Source organism: Miniopterus schreibersii, assembly GCF_964146895.1.
Source record: "Miniopterus schreibersii genome assembly, chromosome: 8".
NCBI classification, from domain to species: Eukaryota; Metazoa; Chordata; class Mammalia; order Chiroptera; family Miniopteridae; genus Miniopterus; species Miniopterus schreibersii.
The window spans coordinates 59,854,962-59,874,348 of record NC_138109.1 but is presented as its reverse complement, the minus strand read 5'-3'; the positions used below and the strand labels follow the sequence as shown (position 1 = coordinate 59,874,348).

The 19,387-nt window shown below is 34.0% G+C and overlaps 1 protein-coding gene across 4 annotated transcripts in view; it reads right to left on the bottom strand.

Moving 5' to 3' along the window:
• MTF2 (metal response element binding transcription factor 2) overlaps positions 1 to 19,387 on the bottom strand; it is a 51,345-nt gene that overhangs the window by 13,047 nt on the left and 18,911 nt on the right. For 3 of the 4 annotated variants that reach the window (XR_013999444.1, XM_081145889.1, XM_081145890.1), the window contains exons 2-9: positions 11,500 to 11,698; positions 11,306 to 11,387; positions 8,244 to 8,339; positions 7,907 to 8,007; positions 7,379 to 7,527; positions 5,186 to 5,281; positions 4,237 to 4,305; positions 2,766 to 2,889 (exon numbers count right to left, since the gene is read on the bottom strand). Coding sequence is in view for 3 of the 4 variants with exons in the window: in XM_081145889.1 (XP_081002015.1) it covers positions 2,766 to 2,889; positions 4,237 to 4,305; positions 5,186 to 5,281; positions 7,379 to 7,527; positions 7,907 to 8,007; positions 8,244 to 8,339; positions 11,306 to 11,387; positions 11,500 to 11,698 (916 nt within the window). In the remaining variant the exon portion in view is untranslated. The remainder of the gene's footprint in view (positions 1 to 2,765; positions 2,890 to 4,236; positions 4,306 to 5,185; positions 5,282 to 7,378; positions 7,528 to 7,906; positions 8,008 to 8,243; positions 8,340 to 11,305; positions 11,388 to 11,499; positions 11,699 to 19,387) is intronic. The other variant, XM_081145891.1, reaches the window with a different exon arrangement.

The window sequence follows — 19,387 nt, the reverse complement described above, 5'->3', positions numbered from 1 at the left end:
CTGTAGAGACATAAATGCTATTATGTATAGTTACAACTCTTTCCCCTTCAATAAAATACACCATTCAATTACTCATATTCAATCCCTGCCACATAGGCTTAAGCACGAAAAACAGCTCATACACTGCATGCTAATATATAACACTCAAGGCCCCACATATTTTTGTTAACTATATTTCTTATTATACCACTTCTATTAACTACATTTTCCACTAGCCAAACAGCATTTCTGCCATAGTATTTCATTTGAGTTGTCCCTATGCTTTTCCCTCACATCCCTCAAAAGTGAGATAGCACCCAATACACTGTTAAGACCACAGTTAAGAGAAAAGTGGGTTGTCTTCCAGAACTAGGATTTCAAAACACATTAGGAATCAAAGACAAATGATAACAGGCAGATTCCAGAAAGTATTAATATTTCATTTTAACTCCCAAAAGAAATCTGTTACAACCATTATATATCATTCTAAATAAAAACCTTACGCAACTTTTATTTGGGGTCTTAAATGTTGTATTGCAAACTTTTACTAACCCAAAGAAAGTATTTCAAAACAGTTTCTCAAACTGCTATACTCAATCTATGAAATCGTTAACTAACTCTCAAAGATGTAAAAAAAAAAAAAAAAAAAATTTACATAAGAACACATGGTATCAAATTACATGTTCTAAAAGTTTCAGCTTCTCTTCATAGCAATTCTGAAAATAATCGACTGAAAAAGTAGGTATGATACATAAATGTTAAATTTGCTTTTCACAATGAAGGATATACTCTCCAAAATAAATTTAATGATTTCAAAACTTCTTTTTGTTATTAAAAGAGGTCATGGGCCCTGGCGAGTGTGGCTCAGTTGGTTGGAGCATCATCCTGTGCACCAAGAGGTAGAGGGTTCTATTCCTGGTCAGGGCACACACCTAGGTTGCGGGTTCAATCCCTGGTCGGGGCCCATGACAGAGGCAGCCAATCAATGTTTCTCTCTCTCCCTCCTCCTCTCTAAAATCAAATTTTTAAAAAAAGGTCATGGTTTTCCTTTACACCAATTAAAAAAGAAGCACAATACACTAAACACACACCACTGACTTAATATAAGATTGCTCCAAGTAACCAGAAATGTAAGTATTTATTTATCAGGCTTCTCAAAGAACATAGGAATACCATTTGACTTTAGCCAGAGTTGTCATAGGTAAATGTAAGTTATAATTCAGTTTGGCAATGATAAATATGAGTAAGTACCTTCCTGTGACTAGGTGCCCATTATATATACCTAAACAAAATGCCATAAAAAAAAATCTCAACTTTTTGCCCTGGCTGGTTTTGCTCAGTGGTTAGAGCGTCAGCCCTTGGACTGAAGGGTCCTGGGTTCCATTTCCGGTCAAGGGCAGTATCTGGGTTGCAGGTTCGATCCCCAGCCCCAGTCAGGGCACGTGCATGAGGCAACCAATCGATCTGACAGAGACACATCAAAGTTTCTCTCTTCCTCCCCCACTCTCCCTACCTCCCACCCACTCTAAAAATGGATGAAAAAAAAAACAACTTTGGGTGAGGATTAACCAAAATTAAAAAAACACACTACAGTTACTAGGGCCTTACATTTACTTTTTTCTTTTATACTAATCAGTTTATTAAAATTTATCAAATTTGCAAGTCACTCATTTTCTCTTAAACTTCAGAAAAAGGATTTAACAAAAAACTTAATAAAACTATTATATTTCAATGTCTAAGAATCAAAACATCTTAGTTCAATTGATTTTAACAATATCCTTGGTTTTAAAATCTAAGTATTCTGCAAGTGTTTTATTTTATGCCACTAATCTACCTCCAACTAACTTTTAAATAAATGTGCACTATGCTCTCCATGATGCCCCATAAAACTCCCAAAACAACAAAACCATTAATATCCTATTTGATATGAACCTTATAAACTGCCAAATGTCTAAAGGCTTAAAATACAGAAATTCTTCCTAAATCTCAAATCAGTTTACACAATTTTTACCTCAAAATGTAATGTGACTAAAATTCATTCACCTAATTCCATATATTATAAAACAATTTTTATTTAACCTAAGAGTAATTAATATCTATAGTTCAATAATTCTAAATAAATGCTAAATACCAGGTAACTATTAAAGTTATTCTAGTTACTTCCTTCTTTGCATTATTCTATGGTTTCAAAATCTTCAATGAATGTACATTAACTTTTATATTGCTTTTAAAAAAGATTATTTGTAAATCAGTATGAGTTGTTATATTTTGCAAATGAAAAGCAGAATGAGATGTCTGAATGAGGAAGAAAATCTCCAACTCAGGTGGCTTCACTCTCTAATTCATTCTTTTAACACTGTTAGTGGGTCCCACTGTTCCCGGAAGTCAAAGATTTATAAGCAAGTACCAACAAGAGATTTGAAAAGAAGAGCGTTAGTTACATCTCTAAGTTGAAAGAAAACTTAAAAGTAGGAGGAACTATCCATAAGGTGTCCACTACTAAGGATTTCTCTCTCCCTTCTATCTTAAACTCCAATGACTCTCATTTCAGAAAATGGAAGATTAAAGTAGTTTACTTCCGCCTCCTCCATTTTTTCCCCAGTCAACAAGCAACAGACAGCAGGAAGACAGGGCTGGTCTTGATATGCTTAGTGGGGTTATTCCTCCCTGAACTAAAAATAAAATTCTACTTTAGATGTGTGGCTTATACATATGTCTTAGTTGCTTTTAATAAAAACAGAAAAAGACATCATGTAGCTAATGAAGTTAGCTCTAAAACAACTTACCTCTCCAGGGTGCAATCTATCCCAGTTTTCATTAATGTATGTCATAAGCTCAAGTTCAGAATCAAAGTATTTCTTCTTGTGAATAACACTTAGGTTGTAAAGGCATAAGTGTGCTATATCTACCCTGGAATCCAAAGTAATCCAAATATACAAAAAAAATGTTTTTGGTTATTGTTAAGAAATTACACAATTTTTTATAACACCAGCAATTTTAAAAAATCCAGTGTGAAATATTTAGGTGAACAAAGGGTCAATATCCTGAGTCATATTCACAGTGTAATAAATCATTACAGTGAAAATAATTGGAAAGCATTAACTAAACACTTACTTATCTTAAAGTGATTATAAACTAAAAGATATTTGAATAATTTCTTAAAATGCCTTTAAAAAGAATCTGACTTTAAAAAAAAATCCACATCTTACAATAAAAAATTGTTTTCATTACTATACAAGCTATAGCATAGATCATACTTTAATAGACTTTACCTGAATTACAAGTGTTATTTTTTTCTAAAATATGTAAAACATTTAATAAAAAATTTTAAGTAATTAATACAGTAGTCCCCCTAAGCATGTTTTGCTTTCAATGTTTTAAGTTACCTGCAGTCAACTGCAGTTCAAAAATGTTAAATGGAAAATTCCAGAAATAAACAACTTCTAAGTTTCAAACTGTGTATTGTTCTGAGTAGCAAAATGAAATCTTGTGCCATCCTACTCTGTCCCTCCTGGGATGTGAATCATCCTTTTGTCCAGCAGATCCGGCTGTATACACTACCGGCCCATTAGTCACTTAGTACCATCTTGGTTATCAGATGGACTGTGACAGTATCTCAGTGCTTGTGCTCAAGTAAACCTTATTTTACTAAATAATGAGCACAAAGCTCAGTAGTAGTAATGGTGGCAATCTTCCAAAGAAAAGCTATAAGCTATGAAGTGTATTTATGTATGTATAGGAAAAACCATAATATAATACAGAGTTCAATTATATCCAAGGTTTCAGGCATCCACTTGGAGTCTTGGGTGTCTTCCCCGCAGATAAGGGGGAACTACTGTATAAATATTTTATTATTAAATCTCCCAAATTCATTATACTTCCCATGCCCAAGAGTTATTACTCTGAAGCAGAAATTGGCCTATTTGTAATAAGAACTTTCTCTCTTCTACTGTATGCTATTCTGAAGGCCCAAAAGTATTAGAAACATGAATAAGAGATCAGAAGATCTAAAAGATGTTTTTAAAACTTACATTTTATGTCATAAGAAATTGAATGGCCTTATTTTAGCAAGAAAAAAAGATAATCCTCTATGAAGATGACATAAAGTTTAAGGATAAATAACAGAAAAGCAATAAAGCCAGATATAAAGAAGAGCAAATTTTTATTTAAGCTAAGTAAATGTATATATAAAGTTTCATCCTGTAGGTTTAAGAATATGGCTATCTTTTGTTCCTTAAAAGAAATGTCCTCACTTACCACTGTAATGGTAGACGTTTGAGGTATTCAGGTCCAGAACTGCAGACAGAGCAAATAAATGTATAAAACCTAAGGAAAAAGGGAAAGTTATATACTGAATAATCGAGGGTATACATAAACTAACAATGAAAGCTAATATTCAGCAAGTGCATATCCTACAATTGACATAAGGATTGATAGAGCAAAATATAATTTGCATTATGACACTCTGTGATTTAAAGAATTTCTTTTCCAGTAATAAGAAATAGTGAAAGAATAGACATTCTTTTTTTAACCATTAGAAACCTTCAGAGTTCACACACAGATTCATATACAGACATAGTTTACTAAAGGCTTGTGTGTATCAGGAACTGTGGTGGCTACTCGATCTACATTGTTACATTTAATGCTTAAAACAATTTGGTAAAATAAGTCCAGAGACACAAGCTGAACTTCCTAAATTCAGAAAGATAGTTAATGGCATAAGCCAAGATGTAAAACCAGGCTTTCTGACGCCAAATTTAGTGCTCTTTTTCTTCCTAGAGGTCTCTTTGCTATTCCACATTCCCTAATCCAGGAAGCACCTTAAGTCTGCTTTTAGAAATTCTTTGGATCTAAGGTGGAAACTGCACGTATCAAGGTTCTCTGTCCTTTTCCAATGTTCTGTCATAGGAGCCCTTTGAGGTTCTTTAAAGGAAGACACCAGTGGCAATGCTGTGGGGCAACACGGGCAATGTAATCACTAATGAAATACTTAAAAGCCTTCTAAAGTAATACCCAAAAGCACAAAAATTATGTGTAATTTTAAATTATATGTAAGTATATTACTCAATAGTTTCCCTCTAAGGTGACCCCTTTACAAATCACTATTAAAACTACTTCTAGAAATCCAAAACTGCAAATATAACCACAATAAAAAAGCTAAAAATAAAAAAAAAATCAAACAGTAAAGTTCAAATGCCCTTCTCACCTGTCTCCAAATAACATTGGTTTTTGAAGGCATTGCACACAAGCCTCATGAAACCACTGCTTACATTTGCAGCACTGTAGCATCTTTAAATACCAGCTATAAGAAAAAAGTTGAGATTAAAATTACTACCTTTTGATGAGGTATTTTTTTTAAAGTGGCATTGTACAGAATACAGTTCTACTTAGAGTACCACATTTCTACTACGCTGAAGTGTTAAATTTTTTCTTTCTCAAAAACGCCATTAATATTAACCCTTTCATCTCTCATTCATGAGAATTTATAAGCTCTAGAAAGATACATCTATTTCTAGTCAACAAGTGCCTGGTTCCTACACTAGTAAAGGATCTATGTTAAAACACAATCATGGGATTTTTTTTTTCACATTGACTCTACACTCTAGGAGAAGTAAGTCCCAGAGGTCACTGATGTGTACAGCTGATTGCCCCATATACCAAATGGGCATAAGGAGCTTTATATTTTCACTGTGTTTCTATTATTCTTGTCCATTAAAATGGAAACAAGTACAGTTATAGATGGCATAACGACATTTCGGTAAACAACAAAACACATATACGACAGTGACATACCATATAACTTAAGTGTATACCATCTAGGTTTGTGTAAGTACACTCTGATGTTCACACAACGATTAATTGTCTAATGACACATTCAGAAAGTATTTCCGTCATTAAGTGGCACATGACTATACAGTAATTTAATATATTTGATTAACATAATTATAAACCTAACCTAAGACTCTACTAGGTGGTAAAGGCTTTGCAAAAAATTCTGTTCTGTTTCAGACAGCTGAAGATGCTAAAACTGAATCTTCAACTGAGGATCCATCCTCTCTTTTCAGTTACTACATGGTTTGGATATACTGATATCCTTATTTGCAACCCAAATAATGTGTTTTCTTCCAATAATTCTTTTGCTCAACAAGTGAGCCCCACATAAATTTTAAACCACACATACATAAGGGCAAGAAGACTGAATAATCTAAGCAAGGTCATTCATTCATCAGAGACTAATGAATACTATGCTCCAGGTACTCTGCTAGTTGCTGAAGTTAGAGCTATTAGTTCATGTAGTCATGGTAAAGAAAAATGAATGACCTATTTTGAATAACGCTTTAAACTAAATGCTAGGTATATGTGAGTAAAGGAGAAAAATCAATCTCTAGACCTGTTCATTGTATCTCTTTTATAAATTATTTTTAGAAACTAGACAGTTTCTTAAATATGCAGGTGACCAAAAACTGAGAAGTATTATAAAAATATTAAATCATAAAAGCTCCCTAAGATCAGAGAAAAGGCAGAATAAAGAACCAAAATTTCATTCATTTATATATTCATTTATTCATGTTTTCATCACCAAATACCTGTATGTCCCAGCATTCTCCTAGACAGGACCGTCTTAAGAGAAGCAGTCTCATAAGACACAAGAAGCCAATAATTACAATTTAAATAGTTAAATGTAATGTTACTTACTAATTTTTTTTAAATGTAGTACATGATGCACAACTTGGCTTAATATCAGCTTATACATATTTAAAAAACACTAAAGGTTTGTATTTGACCACCTATAAACCCAAAATGATCCAAAAGAATATGACAGGATGACCAATCTCTCTTTGCAACTACAGAAGCATAATATCCAGAACTCTAATGCCCCATTATATTCAGTCAGACTGTTCTTGGAAACAGTGAATTTTCTAACAATAACACTGTATTTCAAGAGTAACTTTTAAAAACTAGCGAGTAAGAAATGCCGAGTTCGGAAGTCATGTCATAAAGAATTTTTTATGGCAATGGAGATTTTAGCCTGGAAAAGAGAACATTATTGGTATATAAGTCATGGGAGTAGGAAATATGATTGCTGGACTGAAATATTTTAAGAATTACCGTCTCAGAAATATAAGATGTATTTGTTTAGTTCCAAAGAGCAGAACTAGGACCACTGATCAGAAGTTAAAGGTAAATTTCTAAACATTCTTAGTTAGAAATGATTCATTTATTTAGCAAATATTTAACAAAAAAATGAAATTATAGCCTCTAATCCCCTCCCCCAATTTTCTTTATTGACACTTCCATGAATTTACAATTCACTATCACTCCAAAATCAATAACAAAAATAAAGTCAACAAGAAAATAAAAATTACTTAAAGGGTACTGAAAAACTATATTTACTTACTCTCCAGGGCCTCCACAATAGCAGTAACACTGCTGGACATTGGTTTTATGACCTGCATCCCATTCAAGGTCTGCCACACTATAGGGTAATGTCTGCTTCATGACTTGCAATGCTTTGGCATTTGGTCCTTTCTTAAGCGCACCACCCCTCTATATTAGAGGGAAAAGATCATTTAAAAGAGTGAAGGATACAATTTTAAATACAATTCTATAACTTAAAAATGCTCTGAAACTTCTGAAGAAATTTCCATTCTAAATTTCTTACCATATCACTAACTGACTAATAATACTTATTTTTTATCTTTTCTTTCAAATTATTGCCCCAATTCCAAGACCACTATCAGAAAATAAGTGCAAAAATAGTTGCAAGTCACTTAAGCATCATTAGTCAAACAACAAGCAGCACCTCTTTCTACCCAGCATCGATTGCTCATTTCATTCCAATAAATTTTCAACGTACACAATCACTACGTTGAAAGTGCCTTACAAGTTCCATTTAGGGCTTTAGCCCAAAACACTTAAAAGATACCTTTGTTGTTGTTGCAAAAACACACTGTCGACAGAGCCATTTTTCATCTGAATCAATCACACTGGAATCAATATGAGGTGTGTGACACAACTGATGATACCCTTAATATCAAAAAAAGCATAAAGCAAATTCTATTTTATTAATAAATACTGCAATACAATTTCAAGGCATTTTAGTATTCTCTTTTCCTACATTAATAATAATTACAACTTATGAATAAATTTATGGTAACAGCTTCAAATTACCAATGTAAAGTATTTTTAATCATCAATCTTCAACAGTGGCATTACATATATAACAAAACTTTTCCACAAGATTAAAAGAAATCAATGTTTACCTTGGCCACACTTATCACATATAACCATTTCATTGGGAGCTTCTGAATACTCTTCCTGACATATTGTACAGACCATTTCCCCACTTCCAGTGGCTCCTAAAATATTTAAAATAATAAATTATTATTTACTGAAAATAATAAACAAGTGTTCCATATAACAAAACTACTTGACTCAATGAGTAAGCTCATATTGGCAATGTCTATTCACTAGATCATAATGATTTCTTTTTAAGTCAAAGTACTATGTACAAAATGCTATCTCTCTGCTCCCTGTGTTCTTCCACCTTTAATTGGTGGTCTATATTCATGATTTACCCTGCTTTTTGGCAAAGGCCATAATTTAAACTGCTCTCAGGCAGGATCCCTTATCATTCATTTCTAATATTCCCATTCTCCTGGGGAGTTGTTTTGTCAACACTAGAACTACTCTCCAGAACTTACATCTATCCATGCACATGTGTTCACTCACCCTACACTGCCTAACATCATGAAACTAAAGAAAAGGGGTAAGGAAGATGTATCAATGACTCCTTTTTCTCTGGATCTGGAACATTTCTTTTTATTTACTAACTTAAGAAAGAGGCTGAACACCAATTATTTAATCTCTAGCTTCTGAAATCTGGAAATATGGTTGGTGCCCAATAAAGTACCCTAACAAAATTCCACTGAAACAGTATCTGGGGGTTCCACAGTCATTAATTATACTTTTTACCTAAATAGGTAAATTATTTCTTCCTTAAACATTTTTATTCTAAAACACTTTTATTCTAAAAACAATTTATTCTATAAAATTTAGAATATGATTTTATAAAACACAATTATTCCAATATTCTCTTCTCATTGGTTTAAATATACAGTGAAAATATTAATACACATGCTTTATTCACATAGCAATGATAAAAAATTTCAATTTTGTGCTATGAGCCAAGCATTGTTAGGCTTTTGACATTTACTATTTTGTTTAATTCTTCAACTACTAAATATCCTATTTTAAGAGAATTGAGGCTCAGAAAGATAAAGTAACTAACCCAAGGACCCTCAGTCAGAAAGTATCAAGGCTAGGATTCAAACCTAGCTATGCCAGAGTCCATACTCTCTCCACTGTAGGATGCTTCCTTTCATTAATGCTATATAATATTTCTTCTATCAAAAGCAATTTTCACACCACAGTTTTCAAAATTATAACTTCAAATAACTACATAATATTCTATCCAATGGAAAGAACCAAATTTACTTTATTATGCCTCTATTCTTACACATACAGGTTATCAAATTTCTTGTTAGTTCATTTGTTTGCATTTTTCTTTATTTTCATCTCTTGTCCTCTCTAGCCTCCTGCTTTCCCAGGGTTTGTTTACTTCCTTGCACAGTTGGCTAAACTTCCTCCCAAAGCTTCTGAGTTTATGGCTTTATGGCTAGAGTCAGGATAGCAACCAGAATGACTGAGCCTGCAACCTCTCTGTCCAAATCTGCAATTCCCTAGAAAAGGACCGATAGTCCCACATTGGGGTAGGTGCCTGATCTGACTCCCAGTGCAACTATGTGGGCTGGTGTGGGGGAAGGTAGTGTTCACCTCAGGAAACAATTATGAGGAAGCAGGGAATTGCCTTTATTTGTGAAATCCAAAGTACATCATTTATACCATCAAGTTGACAAGAAAGTTCTGTGTAACTTAGTTGCCTTCTATAGTTTCCCTCACTCTAAATCCACTGACTATAAAGTTCAAGCCATTTCATCTTCAATATACCAAATTTTTTGTTATTGTTAAAATAAAGCTACAGTAAATATTTTTCATCTAGCTTTTTTACTTTTGAATTATCTATTTTGAATAAACTGCTGAAATGAGTCTGTTGTATAAATTAAAGAGTATAAAACATTTTTATACATTTAATACAGCTGTTTAAAGTAATACCCAAAATAGACATTCACAGCAGTCATCAGCAGTGTATCATTTTCACAGAAGCCATAATAATATTAGGTATTAAGATTAAAAATCCCTTTAAATTCACTTAATGGTTTTAACATGTTATCTCCCTGTTGTAATGCACATTTCTTTGACTACCAACATGACTATATATTTTTCCTTATTTATGTACACTTTTCAAAAGAATCTAATTACATTAGTGAGATTATGTTAATTAATTAAGTTATTTTGATAGTACCTATCATTAGCAGGTTTCTTATAGGAAGAAAACTACTAAAGCTACTCTCCACACTGAAATACATCATAATGCAGTTTTCAGGTTCACTTGCTCATTCTATAGCAACTCCAAGTTACATGTGTGCTACTTTCTGGGTGTTACAAAGAGTTAATGGCCAAGGAGTAATCCTTGGTAATTCTAAGGAGAGTAAAAGCAGCTAGTGAGGAAAGAACCACTGTAGACTACTAAACTGACATAGTAGGTGGGGCAAATGTTGGACAGGACCCTCACTTTCATGACAACTTTCTATTCCTATGAAGGACAGAAGGAAGAAAGGAAGGGAGGGAAGGAAGGAAGGAGACAAAAGACAGAGAAACCTATATTTAACTCACAGGAACCTTGAAAAGGTAGAAAAGTTGAAAGGGACACATAGCTAATACAAGGGAACAAAGTATATTTCTGTCCTACAGCAGAAGTAGTATTTCAGTCCTACCATGACAGACTCACATTTTCCAAACTAAAAAAGGGAAATTCTGTATACAGGCAATGAGATCTGCTCAATATCACGACTACTGAAGACATCCTATCCTCCTCCTATCACTTTTCTCACTGACCCATCAATTCTAGATTCAAAACATAAAACAACACAAAGTAACCTATCATCAAGTTGCACTTGGGATTCAAATACAAAAACCAATCACTAAATACTTTAGAAAGGTATCAACACTTTAGGGAAAGAGAATTTACACTTCCTTCCTACAACAAGAAATATAAAACACAGGTCTTAGTGCAGGCCTATTAACCTGGTAAAAGGGAAAACCCAAAGTGTAGCTTTAGCCATGGCTGGTGTGGCTTAGTTGGTTGGAACATCGTTCCCATATGCCAGCATAAATCATGTTCAAGAGAAACAGTAGCACCTGCCTGTTTGAATGTCCTTCCAGAGAACCCAGGATTTAGAACTGTCTTCAAATATGATGAAGCAGCTCTGTTTCAATATGTTTATCTGAAATACAGAGGAATATTTGTGATTTTTAAAAAAATTAAAAACAAATTTAAATTCAAAATTATTAAACATTTACTGCAAAAACTGCAAAAGATATATTAAGGTAACTTGCCTTTTTGATAGTTCCAAGATAAAACAAGCCATCTGACCATCTAGCTAGGACATCCTGACCCTCTTCAAATTTACATGCTGGCTTTTTGACTTTATGTCCATCCTGTAAAGACAGCTTGGTCAAGGATGTTGGGGTCTTTTGGTTTCGACGTAAAGGAGACCGCTTGTGGACCAGTGAATTACCTGCCCCTGTAGAGTCTCTGTTTAGAAAATAGAAGATAACCATATATAAGATTAACTTACTTACAGAGCTTATTTTATACCAATGATATCATATATTAAAATTTTTTATTTATTAAAAACCTTAAATTGAGGTCATATATAACAAGTACCTCAAAGTCACAAATACTTTCCAGAAACAAAGAAATTTAAAACAAAATGATAGCAGTTCTCAACATACATTCAGTGCCTATACAAGGTAAGGCCAGAATTCAGCAACCACCCCAAGATAATAAGGCAGCTATCATCAAAATAACAGCTCTAAGTTGAAGTGGGCAGGCCATGGTTATGAACAAAAGATGATCTGAATTTCATAACTGGGTTTAGAGCAAAAATAAAAAAAGTTACAGAGCACAATTTCACAAGCACTTTATAAAGAACAAAAATGCTTATGCCACATGTAGTTAAAACACACTAACCAGTGACTTTGGGGTAGCTGGGTATATTCAACTCATTGGAAGAGTAGTCATGACCTCCCTACATGGAATCACTACAGATTGATCCTTGTTTACTGACAGGAATGTATCACAGTCCCTCAAATATGCACACAGAAAATTTAAAATAAAAATTGGGAATCATCAATTTCACAAAATCATAATCAAATGAGAAGTATATTATAGGATCATTTACTTTTTTTAAACAAAAAAATCCCCAAATTACATATTCTAAAATACAACTTATGTATTAGTTATTCCATAAACAGCATAGCATACCACCATCAACTTTTTTTTTTTAATATATATATTTTTTATTTCAGAGAGAGAAAGGGAGGAGAGAGAGAGACAGAAACATCAACAATGACTCAGTCATTGATCGGCTGCCTCCTGTACACCCCCTGCTGGGGAAAGGGGTCAAGCCTGCAACCCAGGCTTACGTCCTGACCAAGAATCAACCTCAATCTCCTGGATCATAGATCCATGCTCAACCGATGAGCCACACCAGCTGGGCCCACCATCAACTTTCTTAAAGGTAACAAAGCAGTTTGTTTTGTTTCACTTCCCAAATTAGATTATTTTTTTTACTAATTAAACAGACAACAATATGAAAAACTAGATAGATAATAATTCAAAAATAGGCAGCATAAAAGTTAAGTAAAAATAAAAGAAGTGAGGAAGAAAGTTTTAATACCTAGGGATTAGGAATACCTAATTTCAATACCTAAGAATACACAAATTGTGGGAAATTCTGTCATAAGGTAAAACATGGATAAACCTTGAAGACATTATGCAAACCAAAATAAGCCATACAAAAAGGACAAATATTGTGTAATTCCATTTATATGATATAACAAGTAGTAGAATTCATAGAGACAGAGAGTAGAATGGTGGTTGCCAGGGGCTGAAAGGAGGGAGGCATGGGTAGTTAGTATTTAAAGGGTAAAAAGTTTCAGTTACAAAGATATACATTTAAAGACATGTTATCTCCCTAAATACCCCAAATTTGCTGAAAAACATTAATCTACACATCCAAGAAGTTCAACAAACTCCAAGTAGAATAAATGTAAAGATCTCTATACCCACACATACCATAGTAAAAATGCTGAAAGACAAAGAGAATCTTGAAAGTAGCAAGAAAATTACTCATCATCTACAAGAAAACCCCATAACTTCTCATCAGAAACAATGAAGGCCAGAAGGCACTGAGATGACATATGCAAAGTGCTGAAAGAAGAAAACTGTCAACCAAGAATCTTATATGCAGCAAAACTGTCTTTCAAAAATGAAGGTGAATAAAGATACTCCCAGATAAACAAAAACTGAGAGAATTTGCTACTAGCAAAGTAACTTACAAGAAATAGTAAAGGAAATTCTTAGGGTTGAAAGCAAGTAAACCAAGATGAAAATTCAAATACACACACATACAAGAAAACAAAGGATATTGGTAAAGCTAATTATAAAACAGTACAAATGCACATTTCCTCTAATGTGAAACAATACGTTTATAATTTTATTGTTAGGCCTATAACATATAGAAATGTAGCATATTTAACAATAACAGCACAAAGGAGGCGGTGGGAACTAAATTATATTAAAGAAATGACACCAGGTGGTAACTCCAACCCATAGGAACAAATGAAGAAAACCAAAAATGGTAAATAAGGAAGTAAATATAAATGAAGTGAGTATGTCACTTCAAGGAAATATCTGCCATATACCCAAGTTATTCATCGTTTCAAAAATAGTATTCCATGAAAAAGCTGCAAGTTCAGCTGGCAACTTAAACAATGGCCTAAATACCTTATGTATACTTCTCATTTCACTGCACATATTAAAAACCTAAACTCTAGGTTAAGAATTAGTGAAAGTAACTTTTACTGTTTCAAGAAGAATGTTCTTAAGTGAAATAGGATTTTCTGTGTGCATGCATGTGTATGTTTGTGTTTACTGTGAGTGCTTAACAATGAAGAATATTAGTTACAGTTTGATGCCACTGACCTGTTCCATGCTAAGGCACACAGCAGTTTGACCAAACACTGTTTTTACATCGTATGTACAAATACCAAAACAGTGGTAAAAGCAAGTAACATCTTAGTATTATCATGAAAATAGTTCTCACCTTACGACCCCCTAAAAGAACTGGGAACCAATGTTCTAAAGAAAATATATATTGCCATATATTACTGCCATAGTCAGCTGTGAGGAAAAGGTACTTTATTTAGTACTATGATTAGAGGGGTTGAAAGATCTAAAAGTTTGACAGATGACTGCTATACATAAGTAAAAATGATGAATTATAACAATAAATTTTATCATCAGAAACACTCATTGCCAGACTGAGCACCTTCTTCTCCCAGATACTAAATCAATCTAATGACTTCAAATAGGCAAGCAACTTTCCAAAAAGCTATAAATCTAGTGGTTAAGGGATTTTGCTTTCCTTAAGTTAAAGAAATTAACTAAAGCCTAAGCAACATAATTAAGGGTGAAATGACCTCAATAGAATGCCAGGGAGACTACCAGGACCTGGAATCTTCCAATTCCAGAGTGGAAGATGTACAAAAAATCAAAATTGCAAATATTTCCAGAGAGTTTCATATGCTCTGCTATTGCCTCAACAAATTCTCTCCTTTTTTCATTATGGCAAGGTCTGTCTCCATCTTACTCTCCACTTATTACTCCCATTGCACAGCATGTCCTTAGATAAACATTTTCTTACTTTTCCATCTCCTAGTGTTTCTGCCCTGCATCTCCTAGTATTTCTAGTGTATTGTGTTTCAATGATACCTAATCTAATAAGTTACCTTTGACTCCTTGTGCCCCTTCTACCACCACCTCCTTATAAGTTACTTAATTCTTACTATGTGCTCAACTCTACATTACACATTCTGCATATTTATTTATTCACGAGTCATTTTTGAGCCCCTATTATAAGCCACTTAACTATGGCATGGGACCAAAGGTAACTTAATACCCAAAACAATAATGGAGACATTATTACAGATAACTTCACAGATCCCTTTTTACATATAAAGAAACTGTAAGTGTAAGAAGACAAATTAAGTAACTTGACCAAGGTTATATAATTATAGACTAAATAATCTTCAATAAATGTTTATACTGGCATCTTTCCATTAACATTCAACTATGCTTAAATATTTTCAAGAATTTATAGGGAGCGCTGGCTGTTTTTGCTCAGTGGTTAGAGTGTCGGTCCATGGACCAAAGGGTACGGAGTTCAATTCCTAGTTGCAGGTTCGATCCCCGGGCTTGGTCAGCAAAGCCACCAAACGATGTGTCTGTCTCACATCAATGTTTATCTTTCTTTCCCTTTCTCTCCCCACCCCCCCTCTGAAAATCAATGGGGGGAAAATATCCTCAGGTGAGGATTAAAAAAAAAAAGAATTTATATGGAAAAGAGAACTAAAATTCTCTTGATTCCTTATGTTCCTATTTCTTTCCTTCCATTCACAGCCAAACTTCTGGGGCAAAGTTATGCGCACTTAACTGTTTCCACTCCTAAAGTCTTCCCCATTGAGTCTTCAGCACACAGTAACACATACCACCATTCCCCAAACACTACACCAAAAGCGGGAAATGTGCCTATCTTACTCTTATTTACAGATGTATCTCAATGCTCTGCATAGGGCATGGTATATAAAAAGCAAAAAGGTTACATGGAATTTATGCAGTTCAATTAAAAAAAATCTATATTTAAAGAGTTAAATTTCTTCTAAAAATAACTAAGCACAAATAATCTGTTTTGTTCTGAGTAAATAAGAGACTCTAATTCACATTCTAAGGCAAATACACACCAATTCTTTATCCATATAAACATAAAGAACAAAAATCAAATATAAAACCACATTAATAAACATTTGTAAAGGATTATCCTCTTTTAAAATTTCTCTGCCCAAAAATATTTTACAGAAGAAAAAGCAATAAGAAAGGGTAAACAAATGACACATACCAGAACTCAAAACATAACTAGGATAAATATTGTATACTTTCCCCTAAGGGGAATGTCACTGATTACTTCCCTCCTCTCTAGAATGTAACCTTTATTAGAAGCAAAATTAATTTTTCTAATTTTAGAATTTATTATTTCTTTTCTGATTGCAAAGATAAACATGTAGATGGTAAAATATAGAAATACACAGTCAATGTGAAAGTTTCCTATGCTACCTTCTCCCACAAAATAAAACTGCTAATCTGATTTTTCTTATGTACATACTACATATAAAGACATAATTCATATAAATGTTTTAACAAAAAGTAGATTATATACTATTCTATAATTTTCTCACATAACAATGTATCTTTGACAATGTAATGTCCACCTGCATAAGTATAAAATGAAAGTATTTAAGATAATCTTATCAACTGCTAAGCTACTTTTAAACTATTATCAAACTGAGGAACATTTAGGATACTTCCAATGTTTCCCTATTACAAACAATAATATAGGGTCCATCCTTTTACATTTTATTTTTAAGTGTACCAACGACTATATAAAATAAGTTCATAAAGAATAATTATTGTAGCTCTGGCCAGTGTGCTCAGTGGTTAGAGCATCAGCCCACTCACTGCAGGGCCAAGGGTTCAACTCCCTGTCAAGGGCACGTACCTGGGTTGCAGGTTCAATCCCCAGCCCCAGTCAGGGTGCATGTGGGAGGCAACCAATCGATTTATCTCTCTCATGTCGATGTTTCTCTCTCTCCGCACTCCCTCCCTTCCACTCTCTCTAAAAAAATCAACCAAAAAAAATATCCTCAGGTAAGGATTAACCAACAAACAAGAAGAAGAAGGAGGAGAAGAATTATTATTACCGTATCAAAGAATATGTACATTTTCCCTTTTTATTGTAAAAATTACAAATATATACAATAGTAGACAAAACAAGTCTAACGAATCATCAGGTATTCACCATCCAATTTCAATTATCATCTCATGGCCAATATTGTTTCATTTAAGTACCCCATTTCCCCTCAACCCATATTATGTATATATTTTAATGTGAAATATAGTTAAATGAAATCTCCAAAAAAAGTTCCAATTAACACTCTCACTGACACTATCATAGTAAACTTTACAGCCCACACATTCACCGAAAGGGATTATTATCCTTTTGCTATTTCAAACATACACACACACACACACACACACACACACACACACACACACACACACATTTTCTACCTATATTTCTATTATTAGGGAAGCATTTTTTTTCATAGATTTGTTAACAATTTGTACATCTTCTGGAAACTGCAGTTGATGTTCTTTGCCTTTTTTAAAAACTGAAATGTTAACCCTTTTCATGATTTTCAAGAGCATTTCATATATTATAAATAATACTTTATTATACATGCTGGAAATATTTTTCCCAGTTCATATACTGTAAAAGTGCTATGATAAATAAACTTTCTGATAAGGGGATCAATATTTCTGGGTACTCAGTTGACTCTGGTCAGTAGCTACAAAGCTGTATCTCTCATCTTGCATCCAGGCTAGGCTGCCTCTCCTGTTTAAGAAGTCAGGCCAAAGAAAATTTAAACAGAAAACCAAAAGAAGTAAAAGGGCTGGCTCACATGCCCTTCCCTTAAACTCTATACTCATTACCTCTGCTGTGGGATTATGCAAAGTGGTCCCTGCTTTTCCCAATATCCATCAAACCTCCAGTCCATACCTTTTCACTTTATAGGATATTAAGACCATCTAGAATATTCTTGCTTCTCCCAATGGAGTTGATGCAAGTTAAATTCCAATGTATTTGGCAGATAATCTTTAGCATAATTCCAATTATGTTAATCTTTAGATAATTCCAATTAATTCCAAGCAGGATTTTTTGAGGTCAAACATTTTATAAAATTAGATAAACTAAAAGTCCATAGAATAGCTAAGTCAACTTTTAAAAGGAAGAACAAAAAGAAGACTTCCCCTACCAGATGCTGTGACATATTCTAGAGAAAAACTGTTCCAGAAAAAAGGGAACAGACAATAAAACCAATGCAGCAGAAAAGGTATGTCCAAAACAGAATCATTTAGCCCTGGCCAGGTAGCTCAACTGGTTAGAGCATTGTCCCTTTATAACAAGGTTGCAGCCCAGCCAGGCATGGCTCAGCGGTAGAGCGTCAACCTAGGATCCAGGCGATCGGGGTTCGATTTCCAGTCAGGGCACAAACCCGGGTTGCGGACTCGATCCCCAGTCGGGGGCATGCAGGAGGCAGCCTATCAATGACTCTCTCATCATTGATGTTTCTATCTCTCTCTCTCTCTCTCCTTCCCTCTCTCTGAAATAAAGATATATTTTTAAAAAACAAAAAAAACCACAAGGTTGCAGGTTCAATCCCTGATCAGGGCACATACAAGAATCAACCAATGAACGCAAAAACAAGTGGAACAACAAACCTATATGTATCTCTCTCTCTCACTTTCTCTCCCCCACCCTTCCTCTCTCTCCCTCTCTCTTTCTAAAACCATTTTTTTAAAAAAAGAACACACCAAAGATGCCCTGCCGGGCGTGGCTCAGCGGTTGAGTGTCGATCTGGGATCCAGGCAATTGGGGTTTGATTCCCGGTCAGGGCACATGCCCAGGTTGTGGGCACATGCTCAGTGACTCTTTCATCATTGATGTTTCTATCTCTCTCTCTCCCTCTCCTTTCCTCTCTCTGAAATCAATAAAGATATGCTAAAAAAATAAAAAATAAATAAAATAAAAATTAAAAAAACAAAGATTAATTTATGGTAAGTTGATAAATGATGAAAGTGATATCACAAATCAGACAGAAAGGATGTATTATTTAGTAAACAGTATTTGGGAAACTGGCTAACTTAAATAAAGAAGACATTATATCCCTAAAATAAGTAAAATTAAAAAAAAAAAAATTTTAAGCCAGCCCTGGCTGAGTGGCTCAGTTGGTTGGAGCGTTGTCTGGTACACCAAAAAGGTTGGGGGTTTGATCCCCAGTTGGGTAAGTATGGGAGGAAACCGATTGATGTTTCTCTCTCACATCAATGTTTCTCTCTCCCTCCCTCCCTCCCTTCCTCTCTCTCTAAAAGAATCAAAAGAATCAATAGAAACATATCCTCGGGTGAAGAGTAAATAAAAAATAAAATTAATGAAAGATAAGTATATATAATAGAACCAATGGCATCAAAAATTGGTCCTTTGAAAACATGGATTAAACTGGCAAACATTTGGGAAAGATTAATCAGGAAATCTGAGAGGCA